The sequence below is a fragment of the Mercenaria mercenaria genome, chromosome 16 (assembly GCF_021730395.1).
Source record: "Mercenaria mercenaria strain notata chromosome 16, MADL_Memer_1, whole genome shotgun sequence".
Lineage (NCBI taxonomy): Eukaryota > Metazoa > Mollusca > Bivalvia > Venerida > Veneridae > Mercenaria > Mercenaria mercenaria.
The window spans coordinates 60,074,831-60,098,534 of NC_069376.1; the positions used below are offsets into that span (position 1 = coordinate 60,074,831).

A 23,704-nucleotide genomic window follows, 5' to 3' on the forward strand; every position below is an offset into this window, starting at 1 on the left:
ATTCAATAAGTTAGATATATCACAGTGACAGTGCAATAAGTTAACAAATGTTGCTGAAATGTTTTCATTAACACATTTTGGATTTGTTAAATGCATTTTGCGTTTAAAAATTTGTTGCGTCATTATATGACTATCTCCTAACATAATTTGTCTTGATGAAATTAAGATATAAATCACAACATGATATTTTATATAAACACACATTATTAAATAAATATATCACAGTGACATGTTACAATCATTTGTTTCATTGCTGATACTTGGCTTGACATTAAAAATACACCTTACAATATTTTTTGTATAAATCCTCTACTTCCTCGAAGTCAACAATTTTCCACAGGCGCCCAAAGTTCAGACTTTCCCGGGACAAAATTTCTTTTAATGACAAACTCATTACATACTGTCTGTACATCTTTTCTCGCGGGCCAAATAAAATGCCCTGCCTTCCGTGTTGGACACATAAAATTTACTACAATTTGCTGTTCTGCCAATTTTTGAACACACCCAGGATACCACTGGTCTTGGTATGCTACGATTACGTATTCATTTTCATTGTATGGTTCATGGATTGGAAGTAAGTCTTTGGTTATCTCATCCGCATCATCAACAAAATTTTGTTCACATTCAGTTTCTACATTTCGCTTCCTTTTTTTGCTTGTTTTTTTGTTTTTTTCATTGATCATGTCGTTACTTATTTCATCTATCACTTCTTTTTCTGCTTGCATGTGAATTTTTCTCAGATTTCGTCCGCCTTGCCGTGCTTTTTTTAAAACAACCTGCCTTTCAGACTCGGACATTTCTGCAAGCCATCCGATCATGGGTTTTCTGTTTCTTTTCAAGAGCTGTACAGTCGAATGGTGATGCATGGATGCATTAGGACGACGCTTCTGACTGCTGTCAAGGTCACCAAAATGGTGTTCACATCCGAGGTTTGTCGAGTGGGCATAACTGGTTCTTCTGAGGTCCTCCTGACAGGGTTTTTCACTGAACTGCCCTCCTGGTAGAAAGTCAATTAACTGCTTCTCTATACACTTCAGCATTGCTGTACTTACAGTTTTAATCATTTGATAAAGCAGTTCTTTGGTCTGGTCATTTACTTCAAAAACAGTTTCTATGAAACGCTGCTTGTAGGGAATGTCTGCTATACCATGAGCATCATTTGCTTCCCAGTGTCCTTCTGGGTTGAGGAGTGTGGCTGGATCTTCAGAACAGGATTTCAAGTATGCGGCGATAGCTTGGATATGACTGTACAAGAGAAGGTAAGGCACTGCACCAGAAGTAACAAGGTTCCAGTATGGTCCTGTCAGCTTAACATAAAACAGACCAAAACATTGAAGGAGAGTTCTTACTTTTTCACACTGAAGGTCTGCTTTAACCGCTTGAAGCTTCCGGTTTGGATTTTTCACTGTGCTAAGCACATCAAGCATTTGATCTGCATGGACTAGCACCTCAGCCGAAGTTTGAAATATGCCGTTGAAACGGTTGTCACGATAATTACCCAGGACAGACTTGACACCCTTTTGACTGCAATCCGCATCCCATCTGTCTTTTAATCCCAGATGGTCACCAGCAGGACCAAATGTTTCTGCAGTTGTGCGTACCACACGTTCAACAACTGTGCCCGACGAACGCCAATATTTAAACGCAGGAAGGCTGTCACGTCCAAGTGGACCACTTTCTTTAGCTAAACTTGTTTCAACTGATTTAACGTCGGTGCATGCATACTTGTGGAATCCCAACAATACATGTGCCATGCAGTGGAAGTGTTTGACAGTTGTTTTGTCTTTATTTTCACAAGTTTCCAGAACTTCATCTCTCCACTCATCGAGAAGTTTATCCGCTAGTTTTTCATTGCTTGCTCTGTCGGACATGCTGAAGGCGAGTTTATGCAGGGTGTTTCTAATGTACTCTTCATTAGTATTTGCTGTATCATTTTTGTCTGAACAAAATGTACTATTCAACTTGGCAAGTTCATCTATGCTGTTCTTAGTTACACTGTTTATTGTTTTAGCACTTTCATGTGCAACACGAGTGAAGCCCAAACTCATCACATCACCTGTGTCTAAGGTTACCGACGTGTCAACTATCTTCTGCTTTTTGCGCGAAGTTCCATCTCTGTTTAAACCGAAACTTTCAGCAGCATCAATAACTGTTGAAATATAAGTCTTTGCTAAAAAGTGACCTTCATCAACAATTGTTTGGACAGTTGAGCTAGTTGGGAGGTCTGCTTTACTTATTTCACGAGAAAACATGTGCCTGGAAATAACTTGAATTACTTGGGAGACTTTCTCAACTGCTACTTCAAGTCCAGCTAATTCAATTACACACAGTCTTATACTATCATTGAAAGACCCATCAGAGTTCTTTGTTTCATACTTTTGTTTCTTATCATCTTTTAAAAACTCATTTTCAATCTGCAGCTGATCAATTTCTTTCTGTTTCTCTGCGACAGTCTGTGTCAGGGTTTTAATTTGATTTCTTGTTTTTATTTCACTGCGAAGTGTATTGACATTTTTTTTAAAATACCTTACAGACCTTTTGGCATTATTTTTATCGGACAACTGCCGACTGACCTTTTTTCTCAAGCTTTCATTTTCAGTCAACAAATTTTCCACATACATTTCATTCTCAAGCATTTTCTTTTTCATCTGGTGTTCAAAGGAGTGAGTGTCTGATTGTTCATAACTGTTACTTTCATTACAACAACTGTTCAATAACTCATGTTTCAGTCTTTCATCCTCTTGAGAAAGTTTTAAGTTTCGTGCTTCAATGTCTTCTATCAGTTTCTTCTGTTTTGCAATAGTAGCCTGTGCTTCTCGGAGTAGTTTTCTATTCTTAGCAGCAAGGGCATCTCGTTTTGTTACGTTTCGGACAGAAAAATGTCCTTTTGTCGACTTCAACTGCCCAAGCTGTTCGCGTTCAGAACTTACAAGTGATTTCATTTTACTAAGCATTTTTTGCTGTTTACTGATTTGGTACTGTAACATGTCTTTGTTTTTAATTCCTCAACTAAGGGTTCTTTGCTTACACATTTCTCTAATTCTGAATAATCATCTTGTTTTGAAGTAACTTTCTTTGGATCAGACATTTCACTTTCTGTTTTACTTTTTTCAACACAAGTCTCATTATTGTTAACTTTGGTTGTCGTGTTTCCTGACAGCGAGACAGTCAAAGGAATGAACGGAGAATTCTGGTACTCGTTCGAAGTCTTGAATCCAGCTACTTTCTTTTTGTGTAGCAACTTTTTGTTTGTTTCAATAACACGTTTGATGCGGACAGACAGCGTGGCTTGTTTAATTTCACATGTCTTTTTGTCAATTTGATTTAGCCAGGTAATGAGATTGGTTAGAGGGAGTTTTGATGCATCAGCAAATTTCTTCAGCTCAATAATATGGCCATGTTTGAGGGTTCCTTCAGGTTTTGGTTCTATCACATTGTGGATAAGATTTGCTGACAGAAGTCCAGCTTCCTCACAAAATGGGCCAGGGTACTGTCCTGCCATTTCAAGTTGATGTTTAAGTCATCATTAGGATGTCAATATATATATTGCACAACCTGAAAATGTATAAAAAAAGAATTATAAAGCTTGCATACAATTAATTTCATCACTATCAAGGTACAATTAACCGTGTATTATTTAACAAATGTAAAATAAAACAAGTTCTTTAGTCAGTATCCGAAAAGCGGACACGAAATTTCATTGAATAATTAGACGGGTTCGTTTTCGGACACCTTCAAATTTCATTAAATTCGGCGAGATTTATTGCTTTTTCAACATATTTTTTTCGATAATCAGATTCTTTAATATCAAATTTATGTCTTCTTTAATATTTTGACGAGAAATTAAAAGTGATGTTAGCAGAAAGAAGTATAACTTCAAGACGTTCGTGAAAAATTTAATGTCGGGAATTCTTCGAAAAAAAAGTCGTGCATTCTCAGCTTTTTTCCGATCAAATTGTTTGTTATAACGGCATAAATTTTTAGTTTATTTGATTATTTATCTGTTTTTCATTCAATTTTTATTATTTCATTACGTTCATGCTAATATTTAACTATATATCGGCGATTTAATTCAGGTAGTTTCGCCGATTGCGATTTCAAGATGGCGGCGCGTTGTTTACCGCGCCCGCCATTTTTGGAACAGACTACTACTGAACTTCTAACGTAATTGCGACGGGTCAAATCTAAACTGATTTCAATAAATTTAGCATCATTTTAAAGCTGAGAAAATGCACTTTATTTTGATATTCGTTATGATAATACAAACCTTGTAGTTTTTCTGTAAGAATAGGTGAACTTTGACGATTTTTTGAACAAATAGCTTCCGGCCGATTTTTCTCAAACAAACGCCATTACGTAGCCCTTCCTTTTCTGTGATTGGATAATATCACTTCATGAATATTCATGAATTATTAGCCTGTCGCAATTGGATGTGAAAACACACACTGTCATAAACCATTGTCCTTGTCTATTGACCCGCGCCGAGGTGTGAAGATTGATCGATAATTACCAATAATTGATTTTTAACTAATTATCGATCATCTTTATTTTTTTCAGATTTTATTAAGAATTATACCATTTGAAAGATAATTCATTTCTGAATAATTATATGTAAGTTTTATTATGGTATTTTGGGAAATAATAAGAAATATAATATGTTAAATCTAATGACCCTATCGATTTTACCTGGTTTTACTTGATTGACTACAAGATTATTGGATTATCTGGGGTTGCTAAGATGATGTGTTGCTTGCATGACCAATGTCTAACAATTAGAGATCAAAGTTACCATTGAGCCATGTGTTTCTGGGACGATCTATGTATGAAAATAATTGGAACCACTGCCTTACCCTTGCATAATCGTAAAAGGCGACTAATAGGGTTGGCCATACCTCAGGTACACTTGGTTTTGCTGTAACTCTGTGATTCCAGCAGGTATGCAAATCTTGATTCCATACCTCATGATTTTATTTCGATGTAAATGAGATGTGAAACCAAAATTTGTAGTCCTCTTTGGCGCCATATAACCTATACTGTGTTGGTGCGCCGTAAAACCCAAATAAATAGATAAGTAACAAAGTTACCATTGAAGGTCAAGTATAAAGCTTTCTGCTCGAAAACTTTTAATAGCATTGAAGGATTTTTAGCTTGACTATATGAAGTATATGGAGAGCTATACTACTTGCGTCGGCGTCCACACCTTGGTTCAAGTTTTGACTATTTATGCTCCCCCCCCCCCCCCCACCCCTCTTTCCAAGAAGGCGGGGTATATTGTATTGCAAATGTCGGTCGGTCCGTAGACCAATCGATCTCCGGATGATAACTCAAGAACGCTTGGGCATAGTATCATGAAAATTGATAGGGAGGTTGGTTTATCTTGACCAGTAGATGACCCCGTTTGATTTTGAGGTCGGTTGGTCAAAGGTCAAGGTCTCAGTGATGCGGAACATTGAACTGTTTCCGGACGATAACTTGAGAACGCTTGGGCCTCCATCTATGCTTGTCGTTCCTCTCTTCCTCTGCTTTCTTGATACCTGCACTGACGCTGTGCCTCCTGTGCTATGTCCTCCCATGACTAAATGTCTATATGAGTGGACCTGAGGTCTCTCTTGCAAACATCGGAGTACCTGAGGTATGGCCGGCCAACTGGGCGTGTACTTCCCTCGTGTTGTCCATACGGCAGGTCCTTAAGGAGTCTGCCCTTGTCCATCCGACACACATGACCCAGCCAGCGCAGGCGTCTCTGGCTCAGCATAGCTAAGATAGAGGTTGTCTTAGCTCTTCTGAAGACTTCGCAGTAGGTAACCTTACCTTTCCAAGTAATGCGTACGATCCGACGTAGACATCTCATGTGGTAGGTATTGAGTCTTGCCTCCTGTCTTGCATATGTTGTCCAGGTTTCACTACCATATAGAAGGATGCTTAGGACACATGCCTGGTAGACTTTCAGCTTTGTGTTTAGAACTAGGTTTTGTTCTCCCAGACTCTCTCGGTGAGCTTTGACATCACACCTGTGGCCTTACCGATACGGGCATTGATTTCTGCACCAAGGGAGAGGTTTTCCGAGATGAGTGAGCCCAGATATCTGTGTTTGCCAACGAAGAGCCGTTGATTGAAATTGAGGGAGGTATTGGAGCATCCTGTGCCATGATTTCTGTCTTCTTTATGCTGATTGTCAGAGCAAACTTTCGGCAGGCCTTTGAAAAGCGGTCCAGAAGGCGTTGTAGGCCGTCATGAGTGTGGCTTGCGGGATCAGCATCATCCGCAAACAGCATTTCTTTGAGGAGGACACGAGTGACTTTGGATTTAGCACGTAGGCGAGCTAGATTGTAGAGTCTGCCATCATGTCTGGTGTGGATGTAGACACCATCAGGAAGATTCGAATGCATGGTAGAGGAGTAGAGAGAAAAAGATGCCGAAGAGTGTAGGGGCGAGGACGCATCCTTGTTTGACACCACTGAGAATGTTGAAAGGCTCAGATGTGTCCCCATCAAAGCCTGACAGTTCCTTTCATATCTGTATGGAATGACTTGATGAGACTGAGTAGCTTTGGTGGACAGCCTATCCGTTGTAGTAGGCTGAACAGTCCGCTGCGGCTGACGAGATCAAAGGCCTTGGTGAGGTCGACAAAGGCCAAATGTAAGGGTTGACGTTGCTCCCTGCACTTTTCTTGCAGTTGCCTCACAGAGAATACCATGTCAATAGTTGAGCGACCTAACTGGAAGCCACATTGTGCCTCTGGGTAGACTCGTTCGGCTAGGACTTGCAATCTTGTGAACACAACCCGGGCAAAGAATTTGCGTTCGATGCTGAAAAGAGAGAGATTCCCTGGTAGTTGTTGCAGTTAGAGCGTTTATCCTTATTTTTGTACAGTGTCACAATCTTAGCATCCCTCATATCTTGTGGCTCTTCGCGCTCTTTCCAGCAGAGACAGGAGTTCATGAAGGTGTGCGAGCAGACCTGACTTTCCCTCCTTGATGACTTCAGGTGGTATAGCGACGTTGCTTGGTGCCTTACCACTTGCTAAGGCATTTATGGCCTTTTCAAGGTCTGCCATGGTAGGCTCAGCATCCAGTTCACCCATAGTTGGGAGTGCAGGTATGCTATCCAAGCCTTCCTCAGAAACTGTGTTCTCGGTGGAGTACAGTTCCAGGTAATGTTCCACCTACCTTTCCATCTGTTTACTGTGGTCTGATTTGACCAGCTTTTGACTTGAGAGGAGCTGTTTTCTGTGGCAGGGCCTGTTGCTTGTTTTATGCCTTCGTACATGGTTCTAATATTGCCAGTAGAGGATGCCTGCTCAATGGAGGCACATAGCTCCAGCCAGTAGTCATTAGCACATTTCCTGGCCGTCTGCTGACTTTTAGCTCTGTTTTTTACGTAGAAGAGTTAGGTTCTGTTGCGTTGGATTTTGTTTCCACCTCGTCAGAGCGTGTCTTTTGGCTTCGGAGAGAGGTTCGAGTGTTTGAAGGTTTGCTTCAAACCAGTCGTTATTTCTTCTTTCTCTCTTTCCATAAGCATTAATGGCACAGATGTGGATGGTGGAGCTGAGATATGACCATCTGGATTTAGCAGAAATGTCGGTCTTAGCATGGGGAATTGCGTTGATGGAGGAAATTGAATCATTAGTCCTCTCCGCATCCCTTGTACAAGAGGTGTTTATCTTTGGCAAGCATTTGGGCTTGGCATAATGGAGCTTGCGTAGGGCAACACAACTGTGCTGATGACAAGGGAGTGATCAGTGTCGCAGTCGGCAATGTTTTAACTCCTTGTATTGTGCACATTTTGCAATTAGCTCTTCTGGTGATGGTGAGATCCAGTTGGTGCCAATGATATGAGCGAGGGTGCATCCAGGAGACTTTGTATATGTGCTTGTTTTCTAAGTAGGTATTGGTGATGCAGAGTTGTCTGGTACAGCATAGTTCCAGTAGCCTCTGTCCATTTTCGTTCATTTTCCCTACTCCATGGTGACCGATGCATGTTGGCCAGTCATCGTGCGAGGTGCCGACTCTGGCATTGAAGTCGCCAAGCAGATATAGGTCTTCTGTTTGTGGCATACGTCCAATCAGAGAATCAAGCTCGTCATAGAAATAATCTTTCAACATCAGAGCTAGGGCCAAGGGTAGGAGCATAACATGCTTTGATGTTGGCGGGACATTCGTTGGAGTTTATTCGCAGTGACAGCATGCGTTCAGTGCCTCCAGTGGATGGTTCTAACGTAGGCAGAAGGGATGTCTTCACTGCAAACCCCACACCATGATCACGTCTTTCATCTTGACCCTTTCCTTGACAGAAGAAAGTATAATTCTTCTCTTGTAGCGATCCATCATCTGCCAGTTTCGTCTCTTGCAGAGCTTCAGTGTCCACATTGAGTCTTTTTAGCTCTGTGGCAATGATTGCTGATTTGCGTGCATCGCTGATCTGTTGTAGATCGTTTGTCATACCTGGCATCATAGTTCTAACATTCCAGCTTGCTAAGCGAAGTGCTGGAGACTTCCTTTTTCTTTCTTTTTTAGTAGGTGCCAAGATTTACTGTATGCTTGTCTGGCATAACTATATAGTATATACCATAAGCTCCTTGCATCCCAAGAAGCAGACAGACTGTGGCGGACAACGTACACCTTATTGACTGGGAGCTGCCTAGCTTTAGGCGGGCGGTAGCTGATAATGGCCCCTCCCACCGTCGGAGACGACAAGCCGTGGCGTCCTTCTCTTCGCCATTCGAGTCTGGACTTATCACCCATAACTGCTGTCTCCCGTGTTGTGCCTTTGTGTGTCACACAAAAATGGAGTGTCCTCTCCGTGGCGCAATGCCTGGGCAAATCTATGGAAACCCTGGGTTGTCCAAATGTCAAGGTCCCCCTCTTGACCGCCCTGATGTACTCCAGAGGAGAGCAGGGCAATACGTCTGGCATCAGTTTGGTTGCAGGAGTTGCAAGGAAGATGATCGATGATCTTGTCTACCTGCCTACGGGGCTCCGCTCCGATATTTCTGCCAGGCCTTATGCTATCCCTAGCACTCACAAGGCAGAGAGATTATGGCTTAATGCTGTAACTGGGGCTATTTACCCATAGCTGGAGTCTGTTCATGGACATCAGGGCATATCCACACACCGGTGGGCCTGGCATGCCGCATATCCGGGGGCAGACCAACTCCGATCGAGTCCCTGCAGTTCTGCCTGAGGCCGCAATGTGCTCAGTATCCGTGTGTCACCACGACAAGGCACTGCATTGGGCTTGTCTACAGAGAGGCTAATTAAATGTACTAGCAGGAAAGGCTTACACACTCTGCTTCCATTTCGCCCGCACAGTGGCTATCCAGCGGTGAAAGCGAAGGGTGACAAGCACACACAACACAATTAAAGCACATCAAACTAGACGCATTGGTAGACTATTTGACACACGTATGACTGGTAAATGACCCATAATTATTGATTAGATGTCAGTACGTCAAACATCCAGTGCACAGTGACCAAACCAAGTAATTTCTGTTCCTTGTGCAGTTACTAAATGCAACTGAGGGGGGTCATTTCATGTTCTACAAACTCTTGTTTCTCTTTATCTCTGTAATTACTTGATGGATTTGACTTGATATGAACTAACCACCACTACCATATACCAGACCAATTACAACAAAGAGCCGATCAGTACAAACGACCTTGCACACTTCAAAAGTCAAACCAAGTAAGATTAGTTTCGATGCTGCTTCATATACACCAGTACATAAGAAAAACTAATGATGCTTCCTGTCCTCCCCCCGAGTTCACTTCAAACAAGTGTTCATCTTAAGAACGCTTGCTGCAACAGATCAGCAGAAACACCTGGTAGGGTATTTAGAAAGGACCTGGATCATAGGCACCCGATTTTTTGGGCTACGCTCCTGCACCGCAGAGCACGCGCGCGCCGACATATATCGTACCATGTCATGCACTGTAATTCAACCTACCTATATAAAAGGTGAAAAGTCCACAAATCTCCCGTTTAAGAAATGGCATATTTTCTCCTGTTACTTAAAAAAACTAAAGATACCGAAGCGACCATTATTGAAGCAACGGATGTTTACGTTTTGCACCGTTAGATGGTTTCAGAAGTTGTTGTTGTTGTGAGATGTTTGCTGGCGCCAAATTTGAACGATTGTTTTGACAGCACAGAAGTGTAAAAGAAGATATCAGAATAAAATAATGGAAAAGAATGTACTAATTTAAACGATTGGTATGATCTTTGATTCAAAAATACATCAGTCAGCACCGTCAAATTGTTCTTTGTAACTTGGGGCCTCAATGACAGTGAGTTGGCTGGATTCGATTCCTTTCCCTCCTACAGATTTTTGTTCGAAATCTCGCTTAAATATGGTATTCTTCGTGTGAGGTGTGTGGAAACCTTTCCCAACTGGTTTATTAAAGACCGCTGGATCAGCCTATGCTGAAATAGTTCTATAGGTCGTACTCCACCATCAAAAACAGGAAAAGTTGTCATATGGTCTAAATTCTGTCATTGTGGCTCAAAACCCCAAAAGAAACTACATGTGATATGATAGTATGAACATACAGATCTAAGAGTAGATCTAATAGTAATTAACAAGTCATCTTAAGAAATATAACAAAACGAAAGTGTAACAAAAATGTTTACATGCTATAGATACTTTCATCAGCCTATAGATGGTAGGGTATATGTGCGATTTTTATCAACTTAGAAAACTTGCGAAACAAAGTTAATATATACGCTGTTTTAATACAGGTCACTTTCTGACTACCTCGCAGTCTAAAAGTTGTGAGGCTATCATCAGGCATTTGATTATAAATAGATCTATGCAGGTACAGTCCCATAGGTTCTTGGATTAACAATTAGATACCATTTGCATGGTCAGTACATCTACAAACTGTTATGAGACCCGTTTAAAATACTATTTTTGAAACGTGCAGAAACAGTAGTTAGCTCAAAACTTGTTTCATGGGAAGTTATTATATTTTGCAGTATTCTGTAAGTATGCTGAAACAGCAGCTAACATAAAAGACTTTATTGGGTTGTATTTATACGAGAAAAAAAGCGAAAACTGACATGACTTTTGTTAATACTGATTTTCAATAAGTGGGTTCATTCGTTCTTCCACCTTGATAAAAAGCATTTATCAATTAACCACGTGATTACGTTTTGTGTTAAAATATGGACATCATTGAAGCTGTTAGGGAAAATAAGGTTTATTGATTACATGTGCAAGAACATTTAAACAGCCATTTTCCCAAAATCGACTCATATTGGAAAAAAACATGTCCCCGAGCTTTCAGTAATATTTTTCAAAATGTTCGAGCACAAAACTTTGAACTTGGGCTTAAGCTTATACCAGCAATATATTGACAATTACTTAAAACATGTTTTGGTTTTCTTATTGCACAATTAGCATACACGAGTAGACGTTAAAATTGCCAAATATTATAAAAAAAACCCATGTCGCCACGCTAATCTGCGAACTAAAATAGGCTACTTCGTCATTCTACGGCATCATTTGGTATTGGTGTTTCAACTTTTTAACTGTACCAATATTTATCATGATACAATGAAGCATATTTCCCATCAGAAACTGGTATTTTGGTAGTAATTTCTCTTTGTTTCGATGTCGCCAGAACACGTCTACGGTACCGTAACGAATTTTGAACATAGTCTAGCGAACGATGATTACAATTAAATAATCGTTTTGAAAGTGCGTTGAATGTGTAAATGGTTAAAGTCATCAGCAAAATTCCAAGAATAGGCTTGCCAAAAGAAATAAATGCTTAGAAGCCGTTCAAAGTCAGAATTAAAAATGTCGCATTTCAAGTATCATGCTTCCGTAACGCTACTATTATAAAAACTGAGCGTCAAATGTGAGATTGGAGTTAGAATGATAAACACTGTATAGAGAATGCTTCGAAACACAATCTGTCACAACGGTAAGTTCATCTTTGTTTATTACATAAGACAATAAACAGTTTTTATATGCTTCCGTAACACCTATTTTCCGTAACGTTATGTTCCGTAACAAACTAAAAGGCCGTGTATATGCAAATGACAGTCATAGAAATGTTATATATAAATGGTGTTTTATTCGAGATGTTGTATAAAATTGCTGTGTTACTTTTTTATTAAGAAAACTGACATTTTGGAAGTGTATGTGGTAGAATAGTATATTTGCAGATATGGTGATAAAAACTGAAAATTACGATCCTAAGGTGAAAAATTATGTGAACTTAGTGCCTTCTGTTATTAAACAAAGTCTGCCTATTACAAAGTTCTGTTATAGTTCTAAAAATATTTAGTATTTCTGACTTTTTTGTATGGTTTTGTAAAAGTTACTTTTTAAAAACCTACTGTTTAACTTCAGACTGTTGTCTTATGCGTTTAATTCAAACAAGTTACATTTCTTTTCTTTTGAAGAATCTGTCAAGATTGCAGAAATTTTGAGACAATTTCAAGAGTTTGCTGATTTTCGCATTTCTTATCAGCTAGATAAAAGCTAACAAAGATGTGTAAATTTCACCGGTTTTTACCCTTTACTATATTTATTTGTATGTAGAATGACTTTTTATCAAAAAAAATGAAGTAAGTAGCAAATTTTTGCATTTCTATGTAATACAACTCAATGAACCTATTTTCCGTAACAAATTAGGCATATCTTCTGGAGGGCATCGTGGTATCTGTACTTCTGCTAGACGATGAAAAGAAAAACCAACTTACTGAGTCTTAAAGTCAGTAATGTTTTATTTTTTTGTGAGTGTACCCTTTTGCGTAAACACTAATGATGTGTCACATTCCTCGCATGAAACTGTCGGCCAAAATGCTGCTTAGTTTCTTATACATGTCACGAGAAAAATATTCTTTCTGAAGTATAATGTTTTCATCTCATCGCGGTTTACATCTCTTCATTTGAACAAATTTATTTCAAAAGCATGTTTGACCGCTAAAATAAATCATGTAACCGCAATAAAATAAAGCTATGTCCCAACATAACCTCCGTAACGTAGTTTTATAGGGCACTTTTAAATTGTCGTTTCTCGCAGACAAGTGACTTTTGTGAGTAATTCTTTTCCGATAAACCGCAGAGGGTTCGAATTTTAAAAAAAAACATATAAACCATTACTTTTACCAGGAACTTCAAATTTCGACTATTCGCATACTGCAAATGAGTCGATTTTGGGAGAATGGCTGTAAATATCAATCATAAACTTGTTCAAATTCAGCTTTCCGTTACTGTCCCTGGACGTATCAACTTTTTAAGTAGAATAATTGCACCATTAATAAATCTGTAAAAAGATCCTTTGGAAGCAAAGAATGTAACCAAAAGAAAAATAGCAGACTCGGTTGATTAAACTCAGTTCATAAACTGATTTAAAACTTATTTAAAGGAATATAAAAATTTTAAAAAGTTTAGATCATTAAGAACAATTGTCAGTCATCAGGAACTTTGTATACTTAAAAGTCTATTTTTGCACAATTAACACTCGATATTGACCCACTTACTGATAATCAGTGTAAAATATCTCTACTTGGTAGAGCGGAAAAGAGCCGTCCAGTCATATAAACAACAGCATCAATTTCAAAGTATGATATAAATTCTAAAACAAATACAAACTGGACTACTATGCATAGTTAAGGTAATGGACCCATAATTACAATTTTAATGTTTTTAACTCGAATGGGACAAAAAAAATGTGCGAGTGAACGGTTGTTTTCGAGCTGTCAAATAAAATACCCTGACGACGAGTTCGAGCGAAAGGCAGTGTACGATTTATTCGAGTTCATGTTGAAGTTTGACTCGACAGTCATGAGATGTAAATTAACTCGGTATAACATACCTTCCAGCAAAACAAAAAAAGAATAAATCAAATCACTCGCGGAGAGTTCGTTATTTGTTTATTTGTTATATTATGGATCCACTACCTTAAGTCGTATTATTCTGTTATGTGACTTCACACACCGCCTGTGGAATTATATTTAAAAATCTTCCCAATATAAATAAATTTTTCTGTGTATATGAACAGGAAAAAACGCATTCTAGTGTGCCTCAAATTAAACACATTTCAATCTGCATTACAGGTTAAAAGATAATATTGTCCGGTCAGAAACGGACAATATATCTGACTGAACTAGAAAGAAAACTTCGTGGTAGAGCCAGTACCCAAGCTATTGGTAAAGCCATGAAAGCGGGTTTTAAAGGGGTACTTGGGTGAAGTCAACAAGAAGCAAGGAATACTGGGCAAAACTAACTAAGCTGTATATGGGTGTTGAATGGAAGAAAACCCCCACAATAGTGTAGTTCTATCCACAGTCATGGCCTACTTTCTGAACCTGAAACAGTACTTAGTAATAATCAACAAGTAGCCAATGTTAATGAAATGAGGTACACTTAATTGAATTGACCATTGCGACATGCAAACTGTATTAGAATCAATTATTCAGAATATAGACGACAGTAAACCGCACTTGCATAAATTAGGCTTAAGTGACAAAATGACTGTCATGTTAAAGTCCAAAATTTTGAAAATGCAAAAAAGACTCCTAGAAGTCGACGATGGGATAGAAATATAATAAGACTTTGCCTAACATTGTACTGTCGTTCTCCTAAGAACTATGAATATATTTCAAAAAGTGGGTTTTTTAGTTCTCCATCCTCAAAATTAATCCAAAAGTACAAAAACAAGGCAGACCAAATGCAGGAATTAACAAGGGACATTTAGAATGGATGAAGAGCGAAGCCGAACTGTGTAATTTGCCTGATGAGGGTTATGAAGGGGTTTGATTATGGATGAAATGGGCCCTTCAAGATGATATTCAGTTGAAGAGAAGGGGAGATGAATTTGAACTGATTGGTTTCACTGAAGTTTGTGACGAATCTGTACATATGAAAACTCTAATGGGCTCACACGATTTAAAACTTGCGACGCACGCATTACAGATTTTGTTTTTGGGTCATACAGGTTTAAGATTCCCTTTCGCCCACTATGCAACTGAACAGGCTAGTCCGTCCGAATTATACTTAATATTCTGGAAAGCCGTAAAACTTTTAAGCCTGTATGGATTCCGTGTAACATATCTCAGTCTTGATGGTGCACAAAGTAACCGGTCATTTATGAAAATGCTTTTACCAGAAGATCAGAAAACGTCCGATACTATGCAAACAATGGTCTTCAGCAATATTTATGTAACGTTTCAATGCCACACAAATCCCGTCAGTGAAAAGCTAGCTCATCACCAAAGGTGATTTGATGTGCTTATATACTGTCATTTTACTCCAATGACAATCGGCAGGTTTACAAATTTGCATATTAATGGAATTACTTCCCTTTATGCATTCAGTAATCGTTACATTTATGACCGAATGATGCCAAAAATAAGTATAATCATGGATTACCCCCATGTAATGAAAAAATTAGGAATAAATCTGTCAAAGAGTGGTCATTCACAAGTCATAAAAATTACTAATGTATAACGACAATTGCATAATATGGGAACACTGGTCCAAATCTTATCAATGGGATGTTACTGTTAACTCATTAAAGGTTTATCCTCAGCTAACACAAGACCATTTCTTTTAAACTCACAATTAAAGATGAGGAACAAGCTTGCGGAATCTGTTTTAGATGAAAATATGTTGCACCTAATGCAACTTTATCAGAAATCGCTCGGAGAAGAGGGTATGAACTTGATAGTAGTATTGAGCTTTTGAAACACACGTCTGTTTGGTAAAAAATTTCAGGGATAAAAGACCTATTTCAAACTATGAAGATGTCCGCCTGGATCAGAACAGAACTGTTTTAAAGTGGTTCCAAAATGGGAGAATACTGTCAAAGATACTGATAAAAGGTGAAAGAGAAAAGCTTGATATCATTTCAGACCAGAGAGGATATTGTGTGTCCCTCATACTTGGATTTGACAGTATGTGTAAAATAAAATTCAGTCTGTCGGCTGGTTTGTTGTGCCAAGTAGAGTAAATAGTGACGTTATCGAAAATATCTTCTCCCAACAACGAGGTCTTCATAACGGTTCCAATACCAATCCAGATTTTTAACATATAGCAGAACCATGAACACTATCATTCTCGGTGAAAACACCGTATCTCGTAATCCAATACAGGTGGTACAAGTGCTGGAGCTATGTTCTATGAGCCAGGTGTTAAGGACAACCACTGAAGGTGATTCAGAATAATCATATACACAGAGTAGGTATTTTGTTAATATACATAAGGTAGTCCTGCACGTTGATTAACCAGAAGTAATGGCGGAACGTCATTTATCAGGAAAACAGAATAAGTCTGGACTTGGAACATGAATTTAATGAAAATGAAACTCTTTTTGTAAATTTGTCCGCACAGCTACCTGCACATACGACAGTATATCAGTTAAGAACGATAAATGTAATATAAGTTATACCGCTATTTATATTCGGACACCGAAAATTAATTTACAGAAATATACGGAATATTCATGAATGCCAGGTCAATACTTTCGGACAATAACTTAGGAACTATGACGCGCCAGGTATAAATTATCGCTGACTGGCCGAGTGTGTATATCGATGTAAACGTCACACAGAACTTCCTTTTATTTTAGGTCTGTATTTTTGTCGTCTGCTAGACGGGATTGAACAAAAACAATAATGCATTGTTTTGCATTATTAAAAAGTAATAAAGTAACACACAATTCAGTCCTCCAAAACCCAACTAGTTTAATGTGTTAGAAAAAAAAGATAGATATACATTAGTAATTTTACCCTCTGGAAAGTGATTAATATTTTAGTTAATTATGCTTAATTACTTTGCGATTATCAATACTAGATACTGCATAGAAAGAGAATGATTTTTTGTATGTTACCAGTAGATCTAGAATTTTATACGTATTCTACAATATGAACAATATAGTTGTCTGGAAGCGCTTATCAGCTGTGTACGTATTGTTTAGTTCATAGTTGTAGGTTAACATGTTATGTTTAATAGTTAAATTGAAAGATCCTTTCGGTTTTATACCAGTCAAACTGAGCTACATTCCTCTTAAGGAAAGCTTGGCTATTTTTAGAATAGCATTCGCGCGGTGGATTTGGTATTCATACAAAAATTTGTATGTTTGTAATCGGTTTGTTACTGACTCTGTATTCGCTAGGACAGATCAGAGTAATTAGATTACTCCTAAATCAGGCAAATATATCAAAACAAGTGCACGGGTCTACACATTTTACCCTCATATGTTTAAAAATGACCTCGAGAAGTTTCATAAAAATCTACATACAGCTGCATCGCCGCTCATTATGAAAACTTCTGTGCGCGGTCCAAATTTTTCATATCTGTCTAGAAAAAATGTACCCGTGCCTTTTTATCTGCCTAATTTTCCGATTATTTTCTGAAAATTTAAAAATTCAAGGTTCATCAAATTTAGTTGCAGAAATGTTTAGATCAAAAACGTGCAAAACTACCTTGATGTTCATTTTCTGATTCTAAGCTTTTTTGGGTGAAACATGTATACAGTCAAACCTGTGTTAATGATCACCTATGAACAGAGACCACTTAGCTATAAAGACCATATGTTTTATTTCCAATTTTAACATTTACAGTGTATTTAAACCTGTGAATAAAGACCACCTTCCAATAAAGATCACATTTTGGCTCTTTCAAGGGTGGTCTTTACCGACAGCTTTGACTGTATCTCTGTAAAACATTAACATGATTAACAAGATTCAAGATTCAGTAGACGCATTTATTAAAGTTCCACCCTTAAACATTGAATTCCACTTCAAATTGTTATGACTTTATAAAAGTAAATAATCAAATACATTCACTAAAATATTTGCAATACGACAAAGATAACAACATGTTAGGAAAATGTCTACTTTAGATACACAGAACGTTTTTTATACTATCAGATTTTTGTTTCAGATTTAGAAATTTACTGACACAACGGACAAATGTATACTGCATCTGGATTTAAAAAGTAGTCAAAATCATCTTCATCAAGCCCTACGCAGTCCTTATGGTACCAGATATTACATGCATCACAGCAGATCCAGTTTTCGTCTTCCTTTTCAAATTTACCACATATTCCGCATGCTTCACTTGCGTCATCATATTTATCTCTACTAACACATTGTTTCAGCTGTTTACCTTTTCCCTTTACACTGGAGTCCTTATTACAAGTACTATGTAATTTACCCCGTTTATCTAATGTGTCTTTTATTGGATGTTCCCGTTTTCTTTTTCCTTTAGATTTAGATTTAAGTTTAACCTTGGCTTCTGTAGTGACTTTCCTCCCTTTTACATTTGCATCCTCGGATCTCTCTTCAGCGCTGTTGGTAAATGATAGTTCAAGCTGAATGCTTATTTCCCTTGATACACCAGATGTGCTTGGTAGAAGTTCCAATCTGTTTAGTTCCGTTACTGAAGAATTGCTCTGTACTCCTTCATCGAAATAGTGTGTGTGGAGCATTTTAACGCAGTCTTCTCTTTTCAGAGTTTCCAATAGTTGCGTGCCTAGCTGTTGTTTAACATTTTTTGATGAGGCATCCTGACCGTATGCTTTAAGTAACAGTATGATATCGGACTTTTGAAATCACTGTAAAATGTTTCATTTTGTAAAGCAGATGCCTTAAGCTTGTAATGGGAAACGCTCTTTCCATTCGATTTGTCATCTTTTATGAATTTTACTGTTACTGTTTCGATGTTTTTCTTAGCACTCTTGTCTAATACTTTTTTTTTGAGGGCTTTTCCCTTTTCTCTCTTCAGCACTCGTAAATAGTCTTTCCGAAACTGGGAGAATACCACTGATAACAAAGAGGCGAATTATTCTGTCATAATATCTAAAATATTCGTGCAAGTATCTGCGAGAAATTCGCAAACTTCCTCTACAATAAATCCGATTCTGGATCTTTATTGTCCACATTTTCCCTTTCAGACCTCTCTTTAAACATGAAACATTTTTTAAGAAAACATTCTATAAGTTCACCGTTCGACAAAAGTTTTTTCAGTACGTATCTGAACAGAAATTTTTTCTGTTTCACTAAAGTTTCATAATTCATAAGACCTCTTACTGTCATCTCTAAATTTTCGAAAAATTCAAACACATTGTCATTTATGTTAGTAAGTCCCTCACGAGTATTCTGTTTTCGTGAGGTTTCCTCTAATGTATCATCATACCGGGGGAATTTTTGTGTAACTCCGTACATGACAAAGTCATGTTATCCAGAATACTTATCTGTTTTTTTAAAATATCTATTTCTGTTTCCATTCCAGGAATAAAAAGCGAATTCCACATAACAGAGCAAAGACGAAAGCGGGTTTTGAAACACAGTAGCCCCCTACATATCGTATTTTTCCTTTACCAGCAGACGACTGTGGATTCTCCGGTGACGGAAATATGATATGACTTGTTAATTCGCGTTTAACAGATTCAGCTTTATTTTGTAAGATATTGCCTTGAATAGTAAACATAACTGAAGTCAAAATTTGTGTTGAAAATGGAATGTCTTTAAATGTACTGATTTTTTCTATATATTCATTGGATGAGATATGTGAATTAAATAATGAATAAAACTCTGTAAAATTCGCCGGTGTCATGTTTCCTGGCGCAGAGGTACAACACTTTTCAAACTTTCTGAACACATTCGTGCTCATACCAGTACCATGATGAGATATCCATGTTGTTTAATAAATCATTTAACGCTGAACGCGCAACCAATTCTGCAGGTGTTCCGATGAAATCACCTAAAGAGTTTGTAAAATCTATTTGCATTTTGGTCTCATTTGCTGAGAATGCATAGTTATGGTCTGTGCCAAGATGTGGGTCCTCGGGTCTACTGTAAGTGTGATCACTAAAGTCAATGTTGTCAATGTCATGTAGAATGTCCAGATCATCTGTCTCACTATCAGAAAAATTAGCGTCCTCAATATTTGAGTTGTCTTGGCATTCACTTGTTAAATCACGAGTAACATGGCAACAGTCTACAGATATTGTAGGCTGTTCTACTGGACAAATATTAGTATAAAACTGATCAACACAGCTCGGATGTTTTTTACACATAAATTTTGAATAATTCAACACCCTCAGCCCCTCCGACGACACAGCTCGACCAACTGCCACGCCTATTTGGCCTGGATAATTTGCGTGCTTACAATCAATTTCTATAAAGGCAAACTCATGCCTTGCGCTTTGTGTATGGTAATGGCATAAGCCAGTCTTAATGGAAATTGATACCTTTTTGCTATAACAAACTGATGTAAGGGGGTCATATTTACAGAATGCGAACGTGTAATTTTCAAAACAATACCTTCGAATGAGACTTGAATGCAGTCATTCTCTATGGAAACAACTGTTCCAACTAGACCATTTACATATATTTCACTAATATTTCTTAACAGCATTACCGTGCACCAACCTTCACACCTAACCGCTTTGGGGCAATAAACTTATTCAAGTAGTATACATCGCCGCATCTTCTGACTCAAAAGTATGAAGAGGTGCATTTATAGTTTGTATATGTTCAAGTTACTTAAATCAGCTTCAAGATTTCTAGCATGCAGCCTCACAATTTTTGACCGATCGTCTACATCAAGAGGCCTTGATAATGACTTTATAAACTGATTTGTCTTTTCACTTGGGCTCCCATGTTCAAGTTCATTTACAGAGTTAATCAAAACGGGCTCTCTTTGTCTGTGTATACTCTTCAAAATTATGATATGTGGAAAAAGTTTTAAAAAACTTGATTTAAAGCAATAATCTCCGTTATCCCCCTAGATTTCATCTTTCACGGGGGGGGGGGGGGGGGGGGGGGTTGAAAAAAATCCCCGCTTAACACAACTTGAACTCCGCCAAATATTTTGTTATAGTTTTTGACTTCCCTGCACACATACTCAACAGTCTCGAACACCGACTTACTGACCATGGACACCTCATCAATTATAAGTACGTCGGTGTTTTCAATTCTAATTTTGGTGTCCGTATACCTTTCATCAGTTTTAATCAAATGGGTCAAGTATTGTTTAGAATGACGACCATCCTCATTCCTGAAAATTTATGCAGAGTCAATGGGTTTAGACCTTTGTACTGGAGACCTGCAATTCCAGTGTAACACGTTAATGCTACATTCCTAAAACCCTTGAGTCTGTTTACTATGTTTTCAATGTGAACGTTTTCCCTGTTCCTGCTTGCCCCAGAATACAAAGGTTATGGCCTTTCAGTATAAACTGGACACATATTTCTTGGTCGCTGTCAATGGTCACTGCAGTAACAGAATAGATTTATATTACAACTTGTAGGGTACAGACCGAAGTAATATATAACTGAGCCGTGCTATGAGAAAACCAACATAGTGGGTTTGCGACCACCATGGATTCAGACCAGCCTGCGCATCCGTGCAGTCTGGTCAGGATCCATGCTGTTCGCTAACGGTTTCTCTAATTGCAATAGGTTTTGAAAGCGAACAGCATGGATCCTGACCAGACTGCACAGATGCGTAGGCTGGTCTGGATCCATGTTGGTCGCAAACCCACTATGTTGGTTTTCTAATGGCACGGCTCATATGTATATGTAAAAATATATGGACAGCACATCCTGACATTTGAAAATGTTTACCGATGTCATTATGATGTTGGCCCGATACCGTCTACCGACGTCGGGCCGACATCATTCCTATTTGCAGCCGAAATTGAAGCCGATATCGGGCCGCTATAGACTATAAGATTCTTTCACCGGTTGTAGGTGCAGATGGGAATTTCCGGCCTCGAGGGTAACTGTTTAGGCGTTAACGAGGCTCAAGCCGAGAAACTGCGTAAACAGTTGCCCGAGAGCCGGATATTCCCATCTGCACCTACAAACGGTGACAGAATCTTTTTCTTACAAACAATATTAAACAAATAAAGGTAGCTCTACATAGATTTTTTCTAACTATTTTATTTAGACTGTCATGTAGCTAACACACGTATGACATACATATTTATTACATACTCATTTAAAAACTCCGTTAAGTTTCAATGGAACCTGAAACGTCTATATTTTTCCATATCGACGTTCAAATTTCATATCGTGTTCTGTGACGTCATTTGTGTCGTCAGTTTCATGTATGTGGTCGAGTTTAAAAGTTCTTTAACGAAGATATTTTCAATTTCACTTAGGCTTAATAACAGATTTTATTATACCTCTCTTTTGTCTACAATGATAAATTCCCATTACCCGAGAAAGAGATATTTTGACTATCAAAAACATTTTCAACCTTTTTGACACGTGACCAAGCGAAAGTGACTGTCGGGTCATGTGACCGCGCTGACATTTTGAATGTCATATTTATAAGGGCAATTAACTGCTTCAACTTTTTAGCCAAATGATTGCCATATAGTAGTGACGTCACTATTCAATATGTACAGGCGATTACCGCGCTAAAGATGAAACTGTTAAATTAAATGAATTAAACATTTTTAAACATTTTTATGTACTAAATTTTGTTCGGTAAAATAAGATAAATATATGGCAGCGTATCTGACATTGATAGTGTCAACCCTCGAAGCAGAATGTCAACACTCAGCTTTCACCTCGGGTGACATTCTGCCCTCGGGTTGACAATATCAATGTCACACACGCTGCCATATGATATTTATATTATATCATTTATTTAATAATTTTAAGTGTACATGCGCATGTAATAAAAAGATTATTAGATTTGCATCGAGAAATATGCACTCGTTCTTTCGCGGAATAATATTGCGCTCCTAAAGTCGCGCAATACTTCCGCTGCAGAACTCGTGCATATTTCTCAATACAAATCTAATAACCTATAAAAATATACTACAAAGATGATATTTTAATTTTTGTAAATAATGTCTCAGTATACTTTATGTATGCACTTGTTTGTTTGTTTGTATCTGTTACGAGATGCTCACCCTCAAAGGATGATACTGTTTTAAACATTTTTTATTAAGGACGCGTTAGGGTTCCTTTGGTAGTAAATATTTTGAACTAGTTTGGTTTTTATCAAACATTTAAGTAGAAGCATCTGTGCCTTGCATCCGCTATGTAAATACTAGAGATATGTAGATACATTTCAATAGCAAATAACAGGTTTAACTTAGCTGTTTTGTTTTGTATAATCGTTATATGTTTTCTATTCACTAATTAATGTTTAATTTTCTATTTGTGAATTTGTGATAACCAACTAAATGATTATAAATAAAACTGAGTGGAAGTGATATGATATTCCTTTATATTTGACCTAGAATAATAGATCAAGCATTAGTTTAGCTCTCTCATCATCCCCGTTTAAACAGTACATTTATGAGAAGCGAGTTTAACATTTTTATTAGCTCACATGAGACAAAGGCTCATGATGAGCTTTTGTGACCGCTCAATGTGCGTCGTGCGTCGTGCGTCCGTCAACATTTTCTAAAACAATCTTCTTGAAAACCACTGGGCACGAAACTTCACAGGAATGAGTCTTGGGTAGCCCCCTTTCAACATTGTTCAAAGAATTGAATTCCGCACAGAACTCTGGTTGCCATGGCAACCGAAAGAAAAAACTTTAAAAATATTCTTGTTCAAAGGTATAGAGCCTTGATATATGGCATGTGATATCAGCTAATGGTCCTCTATGAAAACTGTTCAAATTATGTCCCTAGGGTGAAAAGAGGTCCCGCCCTGGAGGTCCAGAATTTTGCATAAACTTCTATAGGAAAAAACTTTAAAAATCTTCTTATCTGAAA

At 37.9% G+C, this 23,704-nt stretch overlaps 3 protein-coding genes and 1 pseudogene across 3 annotated transcripts; 1 reads left to right on the forward strand and 3 right to left on the reverse strand.

Moving 5' to 3' along the window:
• Window positions 1–323: 323 nt before the first annotated feature.
• Window positions 324–4,384, reverse strand: LOC128549357 (uncharacterized). Its single transcript, XM_053525970.1, has 2 exons — window positions 4,268–4,384; window positions 324–3,555 (listed from the first exon to the last, which is right to left on the reverse strand). Exon 2 carries the CDS (start codon window positions 2,985–2,987, stop codon window positions 324–326), a length of 2,664 nt encoding a protein of 887 aa, XP_053381945.1. The 5' UTR covers window positions 2,988–3,555; window positions 4,268–4,384.
• Window positions 4,385–6,490: 2,106 nt separating this feature from the next.
• Window positions 6,491–7,084, reverse strand: LOC128549358 (uncharacterized). Its single transcript, XM_053525971.1, has 2 exons — window positions 6,966–7,084; window positions 6,491–6,809 (listed from the first exon to the last, which is right to left on the reverse strand). The coding sequence occupies exons 1-2, from the start codon at window positions 7,082–7,084 to the stop codon at window positions 6,491–6,493; spliced, it is 438 nt and encodes a 145-aa protein (XP_053381946.1).
• A 7,695-nt stretch (window positions 7,085–14,779) lies between these two features.
• LOC128549359 (uncharacterized) lies at window positions 14,780–16,179 on the forward strand (annotated as a pseudogene).
• A 1,730-nt stretch (window positions 16,180–17,909) lies between these two features.
• Window positions 17,910–18,446, reverse strand: LOC128549360 (uncharacterized). The gene has a single exon (XM_053525972.1). The coding sequence runs from the start codon at window positions 18,444–18,446 to the stop codon at window positions 17,910–17,912; it is 537 nt and encodes a 178-aa protein (XP_053381947.1).
• Window positions 18,447–23,704: the final 5,258 nt, after the last annotated feature.